Source organism: Colossoma macropomum, unplaced genomic scaffold (genome assembly GCF_904425465.1).
Source record: "Colossoma macropomum unplaced genomic scaffold, Colossoma_macropomum, whole genome shotgun sequence".
Lineage (NCBI taxonomy): Eukaryota > Metazoa > Chordata > Actinopteri > Characiformes > Serrasalmidae > Colossoma > Colossoma macropomum.
In genome coordinates this window covers 14359601-14382583 of record NW_023494797.1, presented here as the reverse complement: position 1 = coordinate 14382583, position 22983 = coordinate 14359601, and the positions used below count along the sequence as shown (strand labels likewise).

At 41.2% G+C, this 22983-nt stretch overlaps 1 protein-coding gene across 4 annotated transcripts in view; it reads right to left on the bottom strand.

The window, feature by feature from the left end:
- tcf12 (transcription factor 12) overlaps positions 1–22983 on the bottom strand; it is a 190871-nt gene that overhangs the window by 13963 nt on the left and 153925 nt on the right. For all 4 annotated transcript variants that reach the window (XM_036584376.1, XM_036584373.1, XM_036584374.1 and 1 more), the window contains 6 exons: positions 21155–21254; positions 20261–20400; positions 19292–19436; positions 18200–18270; positions 9061–9202; positions 928–1001 (listed from right to left, as the gene is read on the bottom strand). In XM_036584376.1, coding sequence (XP_036440269.1) covers positions 928–1001; positions 9061–9202; positions 18200–18270; positions 19292–19436; positions 20261–20400; positions 21155–21254 — 672 coding nt within the window. The remainder of the gene's footprint in view (positions 1–927; positions 1002–9060; positions 9203–18199; positions 18271–19291; positions 19437–20260; positions 20401–21154; positions 21255–22983) is intronic.

Below are 22983 nucleotides of genomic sequence, written 5' to 3'. Positions count from 1 at the left end.
CAGACAGTGCAGCCCTATCACGTAACACCTTTTTATAAGGTGGTTTCTATCACCAACACGTCAACAATTCTGACAAAGTTTATCGAGAACAGTGTTTCAAATCAAATCACTCTAAATTAATTCAATTCAATGGTGCTTTAAGGAAAGTGCTTCAATTAAAGCAGCTCATTTTAAAACGTAGTTTTCAAAGAAGAAATGTCGAATTGTATGGGCTGATATTCAAGTTTGAATATAGGTAGTGCTATCAGAACAAAAGTGGTGGTACTGTGCCATCTCTAACACTTCTGTTAATGTTAGGGCACTTGTGAGTACTGTTATCATGTGACCCTTTTTATTTCGCTCTATATGCTGTGCTACAAGCATACCGATACTGGGTCACATTCGGCCTTACCACACGGCCAAAGCATCCAATAGACAAAAATGCAACTGCAGGTGGCACACAAAGTGTGTGTGTAAATATTTATCTACACACCCCATGGTGTGAATGCGTGATGTGGGAAACAGGAGTGTAAGAGTATGTGCGTGTCTCTGTGTGTGTGCGTAAAGTGATCCCAGTTGAGGCTCTTTCCCCCAGTCAGCCCTGGAATCCAGAAGCAATGCTCCAATGCAACAGCTGCCAGTACCCCACCCCCCTCTCACATCCAAACCAATCCCCTACCCCCCCCCGACTCACGCCCCAGCCAATCCCCACCCAGCCAGCTCTAGAGCGGACAGATGGCAGGAGACACGCCCCGAGGGATGGGGTATTGTTCCGTGCGGCACCACCCCAACCCCGCACCCCGACATTTGTCAGGCAGGAATGTGCGTGTAATGCTAGCCCCCCATGCCCTCCAGCAGCCATGCACTCGCACAGTGTCCATTAAAAAGTGCTCAGTATGTGCGCAAGGGGGGGTGGGGTAGATGGGGGGGCAGGAGCTGGGAACTTACCAGCGAGTGGAGAGAGTTTTCATAATTTGGGGAAGACGGGGTCTGTCCGGCCGCGCGAGGCCACTGGGTTGTACCTGGAGGGGGAGAGAGGTGGAGAGAGGTAGAGAGGTACAGAGGTAGAGGTAGAGGTAGAGAGAGAGAGAGAGAGAGAGAGAGAGAGAGAGGGGTTGTCAATTATTTTGATCAACAGTCTGTAAAAATTGTATCATGATGCATAAATCCAAAAGGTGGAATGAATTTTGCAATGTTATAATCATTTTTGCTAACATTTCATAAAGTATGCACACATTTTTAGTCAAAATAAAAATGTATGGCTGTTTTCAAATGTAGAGATCAAATTTATAATAAAATAGACAAATGGTTAGGCAGATAGATGGACAGACAGATTGTTAATACTGTACTTATGTACCACCACCACTGTGAATGAGTAAATAGTTCCCAGAATCAAACTTGTGAATTCAGTGCTTTTTTTTTAATTGAGTCATACCATAGTAATCTAATCAAAGTGAATTGTGGTGAAATCTGAGATTTCATGATGCACTGATCAATTTTCCAGAGAGTCATTACTGAAGCGAATTGTTGGGAGGTCAGACAGTCACACCCCTACTTCAGACCACTTCACAAAAGAACCCAAAGCTGATTTTTCCCCATCCTGCTCGGTTCCAGCTTATTCTCTACGTGGGCTGTTTTCCTCTCGGGGTCCAGATGCATCATTTCCTATGACTGGGCTGCATCCTGCAACATGAGAGGATTTGGAGGCTGGCTTTAACACCCACACCGACACTGAGGGACGTGCGCTACTTCCGTTCATTAATGAAGTCATGGCTAAAAAGCCCCCAGAACAATGCGGGACACTGATAAGGGCTTAAGCTCGGACCCTGACAGCCTTCCTCTGACTCCAACCCAGTAACACTGCTCCGAGAAGATGGAAGGTTCTAGACCTGACAGGATGAGAAGTTGGCTTTTGGTTTTCAACTCAAGTTATTCAGGTCACGCACTTGAAACATGAAACACTCAAAGTGAAACCAATATCCTTTCATAACATCAGGTCTTGGCCTTTTGTCCAAAAGACAATAGGTCTTGTAAAAACTCCACCACTTCTTGCTACATTAGCCTCCTGCTCTGAAAAATCCACAGATCAAACACTAAAGATGCACAAGTAAACACCCCCCCACCACCACTAAATATTATCTATTACAAAGGAAAGACTGAACCTCACTCTTAAAAACAAGGGTTCTTGGTAGAGATGCACTAATTCGGGGATTTTGGGCCGATGCCAATTTCCAATATTTTTCAGGCATGCGTCTGCCAATACACAAGCATTAAATATACTATAGAATTTGGTACTAAATGCACCTGGATTAGCAAAACAAAGAACTATAAAATTCAATTTTATAGGTTTGCAAATGCAGTAAAACTACATATTCATTTCAGCACTGTAGTCTAGCATCACCTACACTCTTACAGAGTACGTACATAATCAAAATACATAAGTACATAATCAAATACTGATTTGAAATATCAGCCAAAAAGATTTTAGCAATTATCTGCAGATACTAATATGATATTCTGATATTATTGTTATGTTAAAACGTGTAATTGGGATCAATCCTTTACATCATGTGGAAGTTCTGTCAACTATAAAAACAGCATTCACGCTCATATGCTTCATTTACAAATACGATTCTTTAAAGAACCCTCCACTGAAAGGTTCTTTAGGGAACCAAAAAAGGTAAATTGTATTTTTATCGTGATGAGCTTCCGTATTAAACGGATCAAAAGAGTGTGGACATTGCTTTAACTAAAAAAAACACTCCTGTGCACAGCTCAAAACTACTCTATCCTGAACTAAATGCCTGTAAAAACACTTAAAACACAGTGACCATTCTTACACCTAGAGCTGTGTGTTAACCGTGTGAAGCCGTAGTGGCTGGTGTCACAAAACACCTGCATCACTATTAAGGAGCTTTTTAACCGTTAAAAAAAGGAGCTTTTTTTTTGGAGGCAGAAAAAACAGAAAAGGCTGTTTTGGGATTGATGACTGTTTTTCTAAAAAACCTCGTATAAAATGTGCTTGCAGTTGTGATGCAGGTACGTCTTGGCATTTCATTATTTTTACTTTGTATAACTGTAAAAGATGCTTCTCTAATTCATGATTTTTTTTTGCTATTTGTTCAGATTTCTGCTCACACAGCAAAAATAAACACATAAACAGTCTGTACTTGCTGCACAGCCAGTCAGAGACATAACATCATTGTGATGTTCATCTCACATCGCAGTTTATGTCCATATCGTGCAGCCCTACTTTTATCCATGCCTGTAAGCTATGAGAGTGTGTTTATCCATCCGTGTATATGTGTGTTCAGTGCCATTGGAAAGCACTCTAATGAGGATGTAAATTACGGGGGTCTGCTCTTGGTCTAAGTGTACTGATTCTGACTGGTCATAAATCAGCACCACTCTAAAGGAATTCACATCTGCTAATCACAAATCAGTCGTACCTCTCACTGTGTCTTTAGCTTTCTTCCCTCTCCCTCTCCAACTATGTCTTTTGCTCTCCAATTGGCAAACAAACGGCTACAGGAAGTCGTGCATCGCACACAAGGGCCGCTGTGTGTGTATATGTGTTTCTAAAAGAAACAGGTCAAGTATTCCTAATGGATCCTGACCTAAACTAAATTCCCAGGTTGTTTACATTAGAGCAGTGGGGCCAGTTTACTTGCTTGAGCTTTCATCGGCCTAACCAGACTAGTTCAGATAGAGGGGGCCAGCCCCGGCCTACAGCACTGCAGAGTCATGCTCTGATTACACTATAGACAGTGTTGGGCAATATAGAAAAAAACATAACATCACAATACTTGAAGATGTTTTTAGAATAAACAATATATACAATATGTATTAGCATCATGATATTTATTTTTTTAGTAAGTTTAGTATGTTGGAAAAACACAATGAACCAACTATACACTGAATAGCACAGTTGTATGGACATACATAGACATATGTAGTGTATACACTAGGGCTGGGGGTGATCATTCACATTATTTTGTGTTAATTAATCACAATTAATCATATTTATTTGCTAAAATTTGACCCTAAAGAAAGATTTTTTCTGGTTTCAGCAGAGGCTCTCTAGAGGAACTGGAGCGCCAGTTGGCTGATGCTTTTATTAGTTTGCTGCTCATTGATTTATCCATCTCAAAATCACTCTCCAGCGTAGTCTGCTGAAGGTGCTGAATGGTATGAAGGTGCTGAAGGCACTTTGAAAATCAATTTAAAAAGTGTATTTGAATAAGAGAGCTACAATCACGGATTCTATTACAGCAACTTACAGCGTGCTGCAGCTGGGCTTCAGCCTGCATTACTACAGATGGTGTGAAGGGTCAAACTAGTAAAATGAGTTAACGGTGTTACATTATATTAGTGGTGTTAATAATATACTCACATTAATGCACTATTAACCCTAGCAGCCCATGCATAAACACACAATGTTAATACAAATAACCATCAAAAAATAAATATCAAAACAAATAAATATCAAAAAATAAGTGAAATTATTTTTTTATTTAACGATTCACATACTGTGTACCATTTAAACAGCACCAATCATGCTCTACTGGACTGCTGGCATAGTCAGGATTTAAACTCGCAATCTCTCAACAATATGTCCAAACCTTTAGACAGGAGCACCACTTGGGAGCCTCTCATAAACCTCCTTGACTATAATCATATTGTCCATCACTCGCTTCAGTGGTATGCAAAAGTTTTAACACCCCCATTTAAATGACATGTAGTTTTAGCACAAATGTAAATAAGGCATTTTCTTCAACATCAAGAGCACAGTTTCTATTTATGTGCTGAGTTTAACATGTTGGGGGGAAAAAAACCCATAAAATATAAAGTGTGCCATAACTTCTGCACAGGGCGCATTTCATGTTTTATTTTTTTCTCAATATGTTTAAATTCAGCGACTAAACACTAATTGTGCATTAAAATGTGTGAAGTGTGGTCTCTGTAGACAATATGTTAACTTAATTTTATTTAGAAAATCAACAAAACATGTAATTTGACCAAGGGTGGCCAAACCTTTGCATACGACTGTATAACAGAGCAGAGCAGAGCATGTTTTCTTTCTGAATAGTTAGAAAGCTTCTCGTAAAGAGAGGAGAGAAGCTTCTTTCATCAGCAGCGCCATCAGGAAGTCTTCTCCTTCACTACCTCACTCTGACTGTTTAGTTAAAAACTTTCCAGCCATCCACTCTCCCAAAACCATAAGCAGACCTTTTCCGCGGGAATTTTCTTTCTTAAAACACAAAACCCCTGAGAAGCAGACTTTCATTAACACGGCTATTAAAAATGACTTTGGGGCAGGAAATGAGGGGGCCGTGTGGGTACGTCTGTGTGTAGGAGAGTGCTGCGTTTTAATAAGCCGCTCTCTTACCGGCGGCCACTATGACAAATGGGCGCGAGTATGTGTACCGCTCCCCACGTGGAGCAAACTCTAATTGGCCAGCAGCAGAGGCGCAGGCCCGCGCTACGGAGATGGCTAACACTGCAGTTAAAGAATTAATCCTGAGGAACAGATGGATGCATTTGTGCTTAATCATAACATCATGGCACATTATGCACCGCTGTCTAAGAATAGGCACTCCACTGATCAAAAAACAACCAAAAAAAAACCCTTCAAACTAAGGGGAAGGGAGAGGACAACAAAGGAAAGGAAACTTTGACTACATGCTGAATGTGCAAAGCCACTTAATAGTGTGATATGGTAGTGATTTTGGGCAGAGGCTTGAGAAATACAACTAAACACATGACACAGCTCGGGTTTTTATTATCAATTATATTAGTGATCAAGTGATCTAACAACAATTTTGATGACTGAGTAACAACCCATAACAACCCATGCAGAGCCTTTCCAAGACCACAAAATACTTTACTGCAAAAGATAAACTTGGAAGACTTTAAAGGAGAGTACACAAAACTGCATTTTCCTTGCCAGTTCACATGTCACTGCTGTCGGAACGAAACTTCATATCTCCAAAATGGTAACTTTACAGGAGAAGGAAAAAACCTACTTTACTTTTAATGTAAGTCAATGGAACCAGACTTTTTTCAAAGTAATTCTGTGTCATTTCTTTTGGACCATTCACCATAAAATTTACACACAACATAAAGGGCAACACGTATTTGCAAATTTATGTCAAAAACTGAAAAACGAAAATGGAGATGCAAGGTTTTGTTCCGACAGCAACGATGCGTTACTCGTCACTGTATTAACCACCTGAAAAAAACGAAGCTTCTGCTCTATCTAACAAAAGTCATGTGATTCTACAGGCTGTTAGGATTTGCTGCTTGATTCTGCATCAGATGATGCAAGCGCCCGCTCCCCACCCGAACCAATACGCCCACTCAACTAGCCTGGTGTTCCACATACAGACTCGGATGGACAGGACTGTACAAAACAACGTCACATACTGCAAGCATTAAATTGTGCTGGTGACCGATTCAGCGAACTCTTTTTCATTGACGTTAACAATTTTAGACCTTATTCTATATCAGTTGGTCACATCGCTAACAGTCTCCATTACTATGAGAGAAAGCTTTGAGTTTGATTCTTTACCGAAAGAGTCAACATCCACACTGTAACATACAAAGTAAAGAATATGTTATTTAAATGTCTGTTTTGAGCTTCAAGTGTATGCATTTAATTTAGAGCGACACTATGAGATGTAAATATTCAACATCATTAGCTTGATGCTAATGTAACAGGCCAATATCCATTATCAGGCTAGGGGACATTAGCATTATCTTAGCAGAGCTAACACAAATAAAAGGTACTTTCAAACCGAATTACACAGTTTCTGCATTTAACATTACTGTGTAATGAGATGCTTGGCTGGGACACGCTCATGGTTTTGTGACTGTACAATGTAAAAATGCTTAAATTATCGAATATGGTCTCACTACACTGTGCTCTGTGGCCGCCATGCTGACCTCTACACCACCATAGAAGCAGAAACTCACGAGAAGGCAGGGTGAACAAGAACAAGCTTCTATTTTTCATCACCATCGTCCAGTAAGAGCAACTGTGAAAGACTCCTCGGTGGGCCTCTCGCTGCCAAGTCTTGTTTTGAGGGAACTTTAGCACTGCAGTGATAAACAAATTCACGGCACAGTAGTAGCTGGAAATAACTGCGGTTTTGTCTAGAGAGCCGCAAAGGAACTTACATTTAAAAGCTGTATTTGAAGAGAGGAATACAGCTACAGAGTTACAGCAACAGTATGCGGTAAACAAAAACATACAGCGCACGATTAGCTGGACTGCAGACTGAAATATGGATGGTTCGAAGGGCTAAGCTAGGAAAAAGATCTGTGGAGATTAATCGATTAGCCGAGACAACCTAAAGGTGACATCTGAAGGAAAGTGCCTTGTGAGATAAAGAGGTCAAATAGTGTGTGTGTGTGTTTGTATGTGTGTGAGACAGTTTCCCTCTCCGAGGGGGCTCAAGGCTGGCGGAGGCGAGAGCAGCGTTCCCTCCATATGAGCATCATCAGCTGAGTCATCCCTCCTCTGTCCCTCCACACACACATACACCCACCCCTGTCTCCCCCCGCTCTCTCTCGCAGTCAGTCAGTCAGGCTAATAAATGAGGGGTCTGCGGGCCGGGCTGCGGGGGGGAACAGCTGTGTGAAGAGCAGGACAGCAGCTGAGGCTGAGGATAGGGACAGACACGGAGACAGCTGTCGCCGCCACACATACACATGTACCACAACTGCCTGCTCCCTAAAACAACACAGTGCTGCCCTCACAGAATCACTCTGGGTCTCTGAGTTGGGCTCAGTTTACCTGCCTGTTCTCTTCCTAGCCACTTAGTGGCCACTCACCTATAACTTCACCTTGCCGGTGTACACAGTTAAAGGGGATTTTTTCAGGTTTACAAATATTTTATCACTATTAAAACTACACACAAAACTCACTTGTAAGTTCACTGGTGATTTATTTATACATATATAAATAATATTATATATATTATATTTGTGTCGTAGACATCACAACCCCTGGTTCCTATCACCAAAAAATCCGAACCACTGCATTACGCAGAAATTCTGAAAAATCTGTGAAATCCCCCTTTAAGTACCTTTCACAGATGCATTTTTACCTACAATGATCTGAAAATGTCATCTGGCAAGTGGGTGACTACTATTATCTCCCTCAGTGCCCGTGCACCAAACCTCCCTGCTCCTATATTATGATCTATGGAGTCTTTTTTAAACTTCTAGGAAGTAAAACCCCGCCTCTCTCTTTTTCTTTAACCTGAGACTAATAGAGCAGCCATCAACTTAGAGGGAACGAAGGCGAAAGAGTCCATCATACAAGCCCTTACAGAAGTATACATGATCAGAGAGAGATGTGATCCTAAAGAACAGTTCTGATGTCTCAGATCAATACAGCCCAGATATGCAATAAATCACAGTGTACTGCTGTTCATCTCCATTTCAGCGCCCCTTTCATGTTATTATAAATCATCTCTTTGGAGCTGAGCACGGAATAAAGAGGTGATCGTGTACAGATCCAGACAGGTATATGTAAGAAGACAACTAAGATAAATGGTAGGGGTGTAAAAAACACATCAGTGCATCGTGGTGCACCAATCTGACGGTGGAAATTCAACAGCACAGATGTTGGACTATTATGATCAACTGAAACAAATACAAAATAATATCCAATAAAGTATGTACGTGCTCATTTTTGGCGACACTTTTTTGAACAGTAAAGTATTAGAAGGAAATGAGTGCATTTATTACTGAATGTAAAAGTATTCAGGCTATTCTGAAAGTGTATTCAGTGAATTTCTAAACATGATTCTGAACTGAATTGATAATGAATTGTATCAAAATATTTGCAAATCATCAAATCGAATCACCTGAAGAATCCTAATCAAACTGAAGTCAGAGACAAACCAATGTATGTGCATAACTGTAATGAATGTGCAGATGAACAGACAGTGGGCTGAGCGCTGATTGTAAATGAGAGGAGGAGGTTGTACAGAGTGCTGCTGAGTGCAGAATGAAGATGATGATGCTGTTCAGGTGTTAGTGTATAGTTCAAAGAGGCAGACTGGACTCTACCTGCCCTTCCTGAGGGGCCGCTGGCTGTCACCACTGTACCTGCGGAGGCAGCGCCCGCCTGGGCTGTCAGAGGAGAGGGGGAGCCCACAGGCGTGGAGGGGTTAGAAGGGAAACTACTGCTGGTGTGGTCCGGAGAGTAAATCTGAGAAAGAGAGAGAGAGAGAGAAAGAGATTGTTATTATTATACTTGTTATTAACACTATAATCACTATTATTTCTGCTGAACATGTTTTGCTTTTAGCAACATTGTAGCCGATACAGCAATGTCCACAGCTATCTAGAATGTAAATAAGAACCTACACAGACAGAAAAAGAGAGAGCGCTATCTTAAATTTAGTCTCGTGTGTCAGACGTGACCTTGTAATGAGAATAAAAGTTTGGGTAAAACTTTTTAAACTTCTTTCTGGATTACAGCAAAATCCACTAACAAGGGAACGTCTCCTCAGTACAGTCAGTACACTCGTTCAGACGTCTGGAGTACGTCTTAACAATCAGAGTACACATCATCAACACAAGCAGAACACGTTAGCTAGTAAAACACTATCGCTAGCTAAACGAACGTTTTTCTTTTGCAAGAGGTAATGTTCATTTTTACTGCATGTAATGTGCTCTTCTCGCACACGACACATCTACATGTTTAACTGGAGATTTTCAGCTGAGCTTACATTAAATCCATGCACTAATGACAGACTTGCTGTCTATCAGACTATGTGAACAAGCGAACCAGCGCCCCCTGCTTTGAGTTCTGCCTTCAGGAAGCATGCAGAAAGTTCACATTTAGTTTGTTTCCACTCTAATAAGTCTACGTTCCCATCCATATTCAGCCCCACATTTTTCATAGTTGTACCCAGATGTTTGTTTCAAGATTATGTCTCTTTAATTAAACTAACTGACTGATCTAACCATGCTCACCCCACAAATGTCCAACTGCCGCTAGGCTGGCCAAACTTTACAATTTAATGTTGGCAAAAATCCCATTCAACCTAACGATAAATTGTAGCAGACAACTATGATTTAATCAAAACGTCGTTTTCAACCTAAATAGCTTCGAGTAGCTACATCAACACAGCTCGGCAGTGTAGCATTTTAAACAGCAAACTCAATGTTACGTAGCAAATCTAAACACCAACTTAGGTTGAATGGGATGTTTGACAGTGTTGTGTGAAGCTTGTCCCACCTGACAACAGTCAAAGGATATGTAGGCGGACCATATATGGGTCACTTAACCCAGCATGCACTGTGCGATTTTAGCCCGTTTTTAAGCCAGATTTGGTCAGAACCGACTAAATTTCATGATCGGGCTGAATTTCAGTATCAGTGGCCGTCGTGCAGTGTGAGAAGAGAAACGATGCCTGATTAACTAATCGGATGGATTTGTTACATGTCAGAAATTTTGGTCGCTTGTCTCACAGTCTGAGCAGCCTCACGAACTGATTTCTCAAAGTCGCACCCAAAAAAACACACAATCACAGCCACCGATCCTGTGGCAAGTTGCGGTTGAATTGCGAGGTATAAATAAATACAGTGATTCTGTCTTCGTAGAGCTGTGTGTAGACTGCCTGCTCTTCATCTTCAGTGCAGAGTGTGGCGCAAGTTAGCAAAGCTGTTGTAGCAGTTTGTCAGTCGCTGAATCTCAAACGGCTCCTGCTTCCTATGCAGTGCACTAAGTTCTGGCTTCTACACCAAAATAGTGTGCTGTTTGTCCAGTATGGAACTGTGCACACACGGCTGAATCTCAGAAGGCTATTTATTAGACATGTGATGCACTTTTTTGGTGCAGGAGCAACTTTTTTAATATGTGGTGCACTTTATAGAGAGTAGGGAGCCATTTGAGATTCAGCCGATGTTTTTGTTTGGGACTCTGAGGCATAGTGTGTTGTTTTGAATGAAACAGCTTCTTTGTAGACAGAGCTGCGTTTCACATGCAGCGTGCGCACCCGTGTCATGTCAGTCAGACCGAGTGATTTCATACAGTGTGTGTATATAAATCACAGGCTTTGGCCAAACATGATGGGCGATTCAAATGTACGGTGTGAGCTGTCACCAAAGAACAGGATTTCAAAAATCACACAGTGTATGCCTGGCTTGAGAAAGAGAGAGAGAGAGAGAGAGAGAGAGAGAGGGAGAGAGAGAGAAAGAGAGACTATCCATCAGTAAAAACAGAACACCCGCTTTAAGTGCAACCTGACGTGCAACCTCTCTGGCTTTATGGTCTCTGTTAGCGTCCCTCAGTCAAAATTGCCTCATCAATTCTGCTGATTTTACTGGCTGAAAGGCTATAAAAGAGCCCACAGCATACATATGGGTCTTTAACAACCTACACCGCCCTTTGTAATAGCTGCAGAAGAAAAAAAACCCAAAACCGACACCTCCTGCACACAGCGTTCTGCGTGACACCTGCACACCAGCCCCACTTCCCAGAATGCCCTGCTCAGAGGTCTGCTGCCCTTCTGGAGTCTCACACAGCACACCAACAACCATGAGTCACATCCCATAAAACACAACACACAGACAAAAGATCAGGTCTCCACCACAGATAAACACTGATTTGTTTTTCTTTTTTTAAAGGCTCTCTGAACTGTAGTGTCTAACACTTACTGAGCTGCAGCACATTCACATCTTCATTAGAACACATTTATTTCACTTCAGCATGAGACAAAATCTAAGATAACACATAGGAAAGGGAGAGAAGAGAGAGAGGAATAAAATAGAGAAAAAAACAAGAGAGCGAGATACAGAGGAGAGAGAGAGAACCAGAGAACAAGCTAGCAAGAAAGAGAACAAAAAAGAAAGAGAAAATATAAAACCAAGCTAGAGTGTGTCAGAGAAAAACGGAAGAAGAGAGAGAGATGGGGAAAGAGACAGACAAAAACAAAGAGAGAAGAATGCAATAGAGAATAAACGAGAGAGAGAGAGATAAAGAGAAGAAAGAGGGGGAAAGACAGAGAGAAATGCAAAAGAGAAAAAAGGAGACAGAAAGAAAAAGGAGCGCAACGAGAGAAAAAGAGAGAGAGAGGAGGGAGAAAACCAGAAAGCAAGACAGTGAGAGAGAGAGAGAGAGAGAGAGAGGACAGAGGACAGAGACACAGAGAGAGAGAGAGAGAGAGAGAGAGAGAGAGAGAGAAATGCAAAAGAGCAACAAGAAAGAGAAAGATGCAATAGAAAAAACACAAACGAGAGGAGAGGGAGAACCAGAAACAAGACAGCAAAAATGAGAGAGAGAGTGAGAGAGAGAGAGAGAGAGAGAGAGAGACCCTCATTAATCTCTCTTTCGGAGCTCATTAGAGTGAATGAGTTTGGCTCTGAGGCTGTGAGGCTGCTGCTCTGCTCCTGTCTCATCTGCTGTTATGGATGAGAGGTAATAAAGCAGCGCACTCACTCGCCCCCCTGCCCAATAAGCAGCACCGCCGCATCAGGGACCGGACCACCACAGCACATTAAACCAGCGGCAGGTGAGAGACACAGAGAGGGAGAGAGAGAGGAGAGAGAGAGAGAGAGAGAGAGAGAGAGACAGACAGGGAGAGCTTTCCTAACTCTATATTTGACCTGTCTCTGTATCCCAGCACAGCACAGCGATCCCACCTTCACTGTACTGCACGCTGCTCGGGGGGGACACTCGCCTTAAAGCAAGTTCAGAAAACTTCTCTTGGTTGATCAGCCATGTTTAGTCCTTTAGTTTTGCACTTTGATGTTTTTCAATATTCTGAAAATCAGCCCTATTGCGAGTTCGATACCACTGTCATCTGTGGCTGTGAGTCCAAGACAGCATAACCGTCCTCTCTCTCTCTTTCTCTCTCTGGGTGAGCAGAAGGATCCTCTCTTAACCTCATCCAGCACAATGCAGGCCAAGGTGGGTGTCTGTTAGCTGACAGAACTGGCAGTTAGTGTTCTCCTCCAAGCATACTGAACTGTCCCGGAGCGCTAACAGGAGTTTGAAAAGCTCTCTCTATGCTTCAGCTGTGCAAACAGTATTCACAAACAGTGGATGCAGCAACCTTAAAGCCTGAATTCTGTCTGTCTTTAATGATAACAGTGTGTGATAGTAGCTGTGCTCCAAAGCCTAGGCTGCAGCCGAGGTAGGACTGTCCTATGAAGACTCTTCCTTAGTAGCCTATTGGTCACACAAAAGGAACAGTCCTAACGAGGCTGCGTGGTGACATCACCACAAAGGTCCCGCCTCTTAAAACTGCAGCGCGAAACGTGTGAGGGAACCAGTGAGAGAAAATGGAGCCCGTTGCACTGTGTTTGCTGCTGTGGTAGCTAATACGCCAACAAGCTTATGTGGTACAATCAACTATATATATATATATATATAATATATATATAATATATATATATATACCTCTGATTAAACTACAATATATAGGCGAATAGTTTAATCATTTTACACTTAATAAGGTAACAAAAAACTAATTCAAGGACGTGAACAGCTTACATTTTAAAACAAGCTCTGCTCCAGCGGCTTCGTTTTCTGCCATTTTCATTACGCTGTTTTTTTTTTTCCTTTGCGTCGTTCGTGCGCAGAGAACTGTGGGTAACCGCAGGCCTGGAAGGATGCATCAGTTGTGTCCTCGAAATCACTCAGAACGTAGGCTGCATTTCTAAGCTGTATACGAAGGGTCCTTCACTTTGGATCGGCCTTTTATGACTAGAGCTACTAGCAGCTACTGTCAGAAATCACACTAGCAAGTCTATTTGAGATTACCAAGTTAGCATGATGATAAATGGTGGTTACCACTACTTCTTAGCTACATTAGCACCAGGAAGCTATAGAAGCGAACTTCGTACACCAAACGTCTTGCCTGATCAGCTGTATTTGGAGTAGGGCATAATTAAATTTGACTCTTTGCCAAACTATCGCTTTAAACACAGAGATTACATCTTAGGAACTTCCAGAGCATGATTCGTTTTGTTTAGACAAATGCTGCATAAGCACACATTATGTTCTTTTTCTTTCTCTCCCCCTCCCGGGCCCCCCTACAGCGAGCTTTGATTCCTGCAATGGAAAATGCTGTGGGGGCTTGGTGGAGTATTAGGGTTTGATTCCTACTAATTAGAATGGACACGATGCAGATCTGGCAGGATTTGGCTCTAAACGGCTCTAAAGTTTCAGGACATCTCTTGCGGCGGGATCACCGAGCTCATTTGACTTTCAAAAACACATCAAAACGCTGTTACTATCATTATTAATCTTCTTATTAAATCCTGAATGCCTCACTTTTGTGTTTCAATCAACTCTGCAAATCCCGCCCGAGGCTTAGCAAGTGCATCTCTCTGTGAGAGCAAAGTGAGGAAGGGAGGGAGAAGGGGAGAGAGAGTACCGATGTGAAAGAGAGAGAGAGAGAGAGAGAGAGAGAGAGAGCAGACAGCAGGATGAGAGAGAGCGAAAGAGAGAAAGTGATTTACCCCCTACTTTCCTGCTAAGACACAGAGTAACTATTCTTCCACACAGACGGTCATTCTAAGCTGAAATTTACGCGTTTGAATTCATATTCAGGGGAGATGTTCAAGCTAATTGAGGAAAATGCAACTCTGATAGAACTTACAATGAAAAGACACAGACAGAGAAAGAAACAGTCATCTTTAGGAAATGTCCATTTGGAACAGAACATGGTCAGTGGGTGCACTTATTCTTTAAGGTCAGCTCAGCAGAAAGTGACCCAACACTAGTTGAACTGACGTAATAACAAACAGAAGCCAAGATTATGTGAAAGTACTTTTCAGGAAATATTCCTTTTTTTAACTAAACAAACAGTTTTTAACAATATGTGAAAGTTCATTTCAGAAATGCCAATTTTTTACAGAAATATCTATTGTTTTTTCCTGGCAAGATTCATGTTTTGGTAAACAAACAAACATTTATCATTTATCTAGGAAATGGTCAGCTCAGAAGCAAGTGACCGAACACTAAGCAAACTAAACTCAAGCCGTAAAATAGGACAGCATGCAACAGTATTTTTTCAGAAATATGATTTTTTTCTAGGAATATGAAATCTTTTCAGAAATGCTTGATTTCTGTATTAAAATCAACCTTTAAAAGTTTTTTTAATGTATTTTTTTTCCAGAAATTGCCATTTTCTGCCAAAAAGAAAGACTTAAGAACAACTCAGTAGCAAATGGCTCAACAATAATTGTGCTGTGATGCAGTTATATTTATTTATATATATATATATATAAATAAATATGTGTAATTTTTTTTTAATTGCATCACAGCACAACTATTGCTGAGCCACTTGCTACTGAGTTGTTCTTAAGTTTTTCTTGTTGGCAGAAAATGGCAATTTCTGGAAAAAAAAAAAACATGCCTGTTGTCCTTTACATTGTGTGTAAATTTCGTGATGAGTGGACCAAAAGAAATGGCCTAAAATTACTTGGAAAAAAGTCTGGTTCCACTGACTTACATTAAAAGCAAAGTGTGTTTTATCCTTCCGTAAAGTTATCATTTTGGAGATGCGAGGTTTTGTCCATGTATCGCTATATACACTGAATTTTTTTTTTTTCAGAAATACTCATTTGAAGTTGAACTGGTCACTGGGTGCTCTTATTCTTTAAAGTCACTTCAGTAGCAAATGACACCACACTAGTTGTGCACTGAACTTAAGCTGTAAAACAAACAAAGGCCCTGATGGACCTGAGCATGTGTGTGTGACTCCTGACCTGAAGGGTCAGCGGCCCGCCCCGTTGAGATCATCCCAGGCCAACTTCTGCCGCGTTCACGCTCTAACAGCGCTCATTTTACCAACAACAAACCCAGCCCCGCCCCCTCATCAGTCACGCTGCTCTCCGCCAGCGGGGGGCCAATAAGCACGTCCCGTCAAAAAGGAGCGCCAACAAAAGGGGCACAATGTGTGGCGCGGCGGGATGAGGCCCCCTCAGCCAGCCCCTCCCAAAGCCCCTCTCGGCCCGCGCCTCACCCAAACCCCACCGTGTCCGTTTCACTGCTGCTTTGTCATGCTAATGGAATTGAGTCTACGCATACAAAAAGACTTAATTTGTGATTATCGTTCAGCCCCACAATTTTCTAGCTGTGTGTGTGTGCAGCGTACGCTCCGTGGTGCGCACTTGTGGGCCTTCTTCACCCGACGCGATCTTATTACATTTTTTCTATCTCCGCCCTCTTCTATCAAAGAGGCACAATTAGGCTTTTAATTTCTCAGGAGTGAAGAGTGCAGACGCTGTTCAATATCAGGGGGGTAAAAGATGATGGCTAAAAGAACAGGTCCTTATTGATGTGTGTGGGAGATGAACTGAAGGGCAGTAACAGTACAAGTGATATATAAGCTATACCAACAATGTTAGACAACAACATAGTGTCACAAGTTATTTATTTAAAGAACAGTTTAAAATATAATGTTATAAAACTATAAGGTTAAAATGTTAATGTACTATAATGTTATAAAACTATAATGTCCAGTTGGTGCTCAGTGAGCCTGTCCTGTCTATCGCACACCGAGCTACTGACAGGACAGGCTCACTGAGCACCAACTGGTCATCATATCTCTCTACGCATTACTATGCACTGCCACTTTGTTTATACATCTGTACATATTGCATAATGCACTGCCACTTCGTTTATACATCCATAAATATTACATATTGCACTGCCACTTGTTTACACACCCATGCATATCTCTGTTGTCGGAAGAAAACCTTGTATCTCCAAAATGATAACTTTACAGGGAGAAGGAAAAAACTTCTTTTAAAGTAAATCAATGGAACCAGACTTGTTTCTCAAGTAATTTTGGGTCATTTCTTTTAGTCCATTCATCAGGAAATTTACACACAATGTAAAGGGCATCAGGTATTTTTAAAGGTGAGGTTTTCTTCTGACAACAGCGACGTACAACTATTAATATATCACTGCTGTCGGAACAAAACCTTGCATCTCCACTTTTGTCGTGTTTCAGTTTTTGACATAGTTTGAAAATGCCTGTTGCCCTTTACATTATATGTAAATTTCATGATGAATGGGCCAAAAATAATTTGGGAAAAAACACTGCATGTACAACTGAACCGTCCTTCTGATGTATGTAAACAATGTTAATGTGTCTAAAGGTATGTTCACTCTCCATTCCATACAATCCATGTATGTACATTAAGCTTGTTTTAGATTAACTGTTAAATGTGATGTCAAAAAAACAACATATTTACATAAATCCTCCAATGCAGCCTATAGCAGTTTAGCCCCACCCAGTCACAGTGAAGTTTTAAGGGATGTTTTCAGGCTGGACTGCTTTTTGAATGAGGCACAATACAGGACAGCCAATCAGAACAGAGGTCATTTACATACATCCCTCTTAAAGGTACAGTAACAAAAACAGCCTGTTTGATTCTAAGAGGTTGTGAAAAAGAAGGTCCGTAAAAATGATTTATGACTGTTTTTGGAGGATAAATGTAAACCGGCAAGTTGACCTCAGGGAAAAAAAACTCACACTGAATCATACTGAATTTTATCAGTACCACCCAGCTCTATGCAGAGAGCAGAATGGAACAGACGAGTGCAGAATGGGCCCAGATGTGCTATGAAAAAGGCCTTACTGTAAAATATTGTACTCTGACTTGCATAACGCAGCTCCCTAAGATAAAAAATTACAGCGCTACTGTAAGCAAAACCCATCCAAGAGGTCATTGTGAGCTGGAGTTCGAGGCAGCCACATTAGAAACTGGCACAAATGCGCCGAGTTCATTATCCAGAGCGACATATAATCCATAGGCTTTGGGGCGGTTTTCATGTACAGCTCCTTTCCTTGTATATTGCGAGATTAAGAGCACAATTATCCAGACTTAGGTCTAAAAACACATCCACAAACACATCCCCTGACCTTATTCAATCTCGCCAGCCTTCAGCGCTGTCGCTAATACTCATCCTAAGAGCACAAGTCTTCTCTTCTAAAGACTTAACTATGCCATTATATTCACCAAGCTCAGTAATCCAAAGTGCTCCACGCACACTGGTAACTTGCCGATTATTAGAGCCAGCACAGCAGCTGCAGCCAACACAGAGCAGGTTTACCCTTCAAATCACACATCACGACATGTTAATCTCATCTAGAGTCCAAAACAGACATACAAACACACACGGATCTGTATCTTACGAATGTGAGGCATTGGAAATCGACAGTTTGAACAGTGGGCTTACCGAAGCGAGGGCTTTCCCCAGCGCATCTCCAGTCTGAGAACTTCCAGTGGCGTTCCCTCTGTTGGCAGCAGCTACAGAGACACCAACAACACAAAACTCAAATCAGAACATCTTCACTGGCCGTAATGAGACAAGACACTCCATATCGTTTAATACAAGCATGTTTGCAAACACACAATGTCAAGGCTATTATAAGTCTGGTAAATTCTGTGAATTAAAATACATGTATTTTTGTACAGTCCTTTAACAAGCAACTGTAACCTGCCAAAATTTCTATTCCTGTCTATATATATTTCTTTCCATCTAGGTTTCAATCTCTTTATTTCTGTAGTATAATTTTACATCATAAATGTTATTCCTAAGAAGAATGATCTCACCACTGTAACTTAAAATCAATCAATTATTAATTCATCTGTCTGAGTGCCTGTCTGTTTATTTCTCTCTCTCCTGGTCTATCTCTTGATCCACCATCCCCCTATTCATCTCTATCTCTATCTGTCCATCTCTATTTGTCTACCTACTTCCTTCTTTCTGTATCCCTCCATCTGCTCACCATTCTCTCTCTGTGTCTACCTTTCTTTATATATCGCTGTTGTTGGAACAAAACCTCGTATCTCCAAAATGGTAACTTTACAGGAGAAGGAAAAACATACTTTACTTTTCATTTAAGTCAATGGAACCAGACCTTTTCCAAGTAATATTGGGTCGTTTCTTTTGGTCCATTCATCATGAAATTTCAACGCAATGTGAGGAGCAACAGGCATTTACAAATTATGTCAAAAACTGGAAAACGGCAAAAATGGAGATACGAGGTTTTGTTTTATATATATATGTGTGTGTTTCTCTTCATTCATCTTTCTCTGTGTATTATTTCTTGGTCTTGATTTCTACGATGAAGAAGAAAGATCTGTCCACTGTATCTCAGCACATGCACATCTTCTGGTTATAAAGAAAGTTTGGCTAAATGACAAATGCCCAAAATAACTGCCAAACAAAAATAAACCAAGTCCCAAGTCCAAGCCCTTCGTGGGTTTCAGCAGCGTGTGCTCCACCTCTTTTGGTTTTGTTACTGCTTTTTTGTGTGTGTCTTACCCATGACTCCCTCTGTGGTGTTGACGGGCGGGGTGTGCGAGGCAGTGACGAAGGGCGAGCTGCTGGCGGCGCTGCGGTGGAAGCTGGACATGGGCGGCAGGCTGGGGTTGATGTCTGTGGGGGACACTGAGTGTGGGGGGTAGTTCTGTAATACACACAAAACACACACACAAACGATTTAGAGCAAGACTAACGGAAAAACACGATCTGGCACTTTGTGATGTGTTCTGTTGATTGTAGATTACTAGCTTAGCTAGGTAGCACTCCTAGATTTTATATAGTACCAAAAAAGGTTTTGACTTTTGAGCCCATTATGGACCCTTTATACAGAACCATTTTAAAAGAGCCATATACAACAGGTTTTCCACAAAAGATAGGAACCACTTAGCCATGCAAGTAACCACTTAATCATTCAAATGGCTCTTTGAGTGTTCATGGTCCTACAAACAGTCATTATTATTTCTACCATGCTGTTGGTAACTTAGCCATCATCATGCTTGACTAGTTACTGTAGCGACTGTGCTGACAGCACCTTTCCGTGGCTGATCCACTCATGGTTACGTCACGACTACCAGCAATGATTAATCTGCTAGAAGGAAAAGGAAAAATGGAGATGTGGCAAAAAGTCATTGCTGTTGCTCTTTAAACAAACCTGCATTGAGCGACGGAGGTGAGAACCTGGAGAGGTGTGAACTTCAGCACTCTCCTACGATTCTCAGCTTTTGACCAAGTTGTAGGCTGTCAAAATGCACTTCACAAGCATCTCCCTTCCTTTCAGTCATAAAGGTATGAATTAAGGAAATAATATTCTGTAAAGGTGGATGGTATGTGGGGCTGGAGTGTGGATGGTATGTGGGGCTGGAGTGTGGATCTGATACTACCAACCACACCCATTTTTCTCATCTCATAGTTGTGTGATGTACATATTCACTGGTCTTATAAGTGCAGGTAGGGTGTGTGTTTTCTCACCAGGCGGTCATGCGAGTGCAGACTGCTGTAGTTTCCAGACTGTGGCATGTGAGATGAAGATCCTCCCAGCATTCCCCCATAACCGGGCTGGCTGATCCCATTGGACGAGTTCCACGGGTCAGAGGAATTGTGGGTCCCGTCTGATTAAGGAAACAACACAACAACATAAACAAATCAGAGTTGCATTCTTCTGGACCGTCATTAACCCCTTAAAATCCCAGCCTTACTAAACTGTGAAGTGTATTATTCGGTAACTGCAAACTAAAGTTCAAACTGGACAAGTTATTCTTAAGATATAATAGTGTTTAATAAAAGTTTGGACCCAGCCAGCTGGGCCTGGTTGTTTCCTAAAACTATATAAGATATGTGAGAGAAGTGTCTGTGTAAATCCTCAGTAATCTACAGAAAATTACATTAGGCTGAATGGGAGCGACATATTCAGTCCATTTTACCCAATATATTTACCCACCTTTTTTATTCCATGTTTTAAACTTTTGAACATTGTCTATACACACATGCACAGACGTGCTTTTTTATTCTTCTGTGACAAAAACTATTACATGTTTTAGTCATTTTTTATTATGTATAGATGCCAATATGGTTTAGGTCACTGTCTGAGAGAATCTTGGGTTGAATTAGCTGAGTAATAGGTTTTAAAGACAAAGAAATTCAGACAAGGACCTGTTTCAGACACATCTGTAACATTTCTAACTGCATGAATGAAAACTGACCGATAGTCAGATCTTGCTGATGCTGAGTAAAGCCATGCTCCCACATTCTTAAAGACTTAAATGCACAAAAAAAGTTTTCCCTGAGCAGATGATGTCAGTGGAAACCATATATTTTTCCAATAAACATTTAAATAGGGAAAAAAAAGGAATGGTGCCCACTCACCGAAGAAAGTGCTTGCAAACATACTGCTGGGGGGTTTGGACGAAGGATAGGAAGGAGAATCTCTGTTGAAGTCATCTGAGTTTGGGGATGGTGCGTACACCTACAGAGAGAGAAAAGAGGAGCTACTGTCAGGACAATGTGTAATAAATTACAATTTCTACTTGAATCTTTTTCACACGTGACCAAGAAGGACAGATTGGTCAGAAAAAAACCCAAACAAAACTAAGAATGGCTTCTTAGTTTACATCATTAAGAATATACATATATATGGAAGACTTAATTCTGATTTAGCCTTTCCATGAAAAAAAAGACAACAAAACAAAATGACCAACAATATCGCACAAGGTAAATACACAAATTGTATCATGTAACAGATGGCTAATTTGGAAGTGGTGTATAAAAAGAAGAGGATTATCTTTGAGGCCTGTCTGTAAGCGGATGTGTGGGCGTATGCATCCTGGAGCTTAATTGTGAAATACTAGCGCTGATCAGCACTCTCACAATACACAATAGAAACTGTCTGTGTTTACGTGTTGACTGTTTATGCAATTAACTAAGTTTGTACAGTCGTATGCAAAAGTCTTAGGAAATTACCAAAATGTGATCTGAACAGCGGCGCCCAACTTTTGCATGCTACTGCAAGTATATGTGCATGTATTAGTGATGCACCGAAAAAGCATTTTTTGCCATTTTCAGTCCGGAATATTCCACCCGCCCCCGCAAAACCCCCCCCAAAGATTAGTAGGTCTACTGCAACGTGTCCAAATATATACAAATGATTGTAACTGTAACGAAAATGAGAAACAGTGATTTAAACAGTGTTTGCTTCCTTTGCTCACTGTGCTGGTCAGAAATGGGATGTTCAAACAGTTTAAGCATCAGCAGATCAACAGAGATGTGACACCTATTTCACTGTTTCTACAAAGGACGTTACAGAAGAGATCTGTAATCTCTGTTTATGTCGAGTGTCAAGAGAGGGTTCAACAACTAAGAACTTCTCCACTACAGGCTTAATATCACAAACACAATATCCTGCTCAATACAAGGAAAACAGCAAAATAACAGAAGCAGAAAGTCTCTTCAAGCATGCGCAATCTATAGTCACAGTTTTAGAGATAATGCAAAAAAACCCAGCCAACTTTAATAAATGAAAAAACAAAATAAAAACAAAATAAATGGGGGTAAATTATAAAAGGAGGCCTCTGCAAAAGTTAAGGTACATTTTATATTTTACATGTTTTTCCAATGTTAAATTCAGCAAATAAATAGAAATTTACAGAAAAATGTCATGTTTTGTTGATTTTGTAAGTGACAAGACAGAGAACAAACTTTAATATCACTTTTTTCTGCAAATTTCTATTTATTTGCTGAGTTTAACATATTGGAAAAACATGAACAATATTAAATGTGCCATAACTTTGCAGAGGCTGTTCAATTTTTTCATACAATTACACATCAACATACATAAAACTTGGGCTTTTGCTCCATTTTGGTGATGCAAGTCTTTGATATGTTGGCGACCATGTGTGTGTTCATGCATGTACCATACGCATGTGAGTGTATTTTGGGCACTGTGGGGTCAGTGCAGTGGTTGCAGCTGCAGCACTGCCCGTCCCAGAAGAGGAGGATCAAAGCCCAGAGCCCAATAATGTGGCTCTCTGACTTCATCTACTCCAGATGGGGCCAAACCAGTGCCCCACGCCACAGAGAGAGAGAGAGGGGGAGAGAGAGAGAGAGAAAAAAAGAGGGCGAGTGAAGGAGAGAAGAACAGAACTGATCGAAACAGGAAAGAAGAGTGGAAAGAGAAGGAAAAGCTAAGAGCAGCCGCT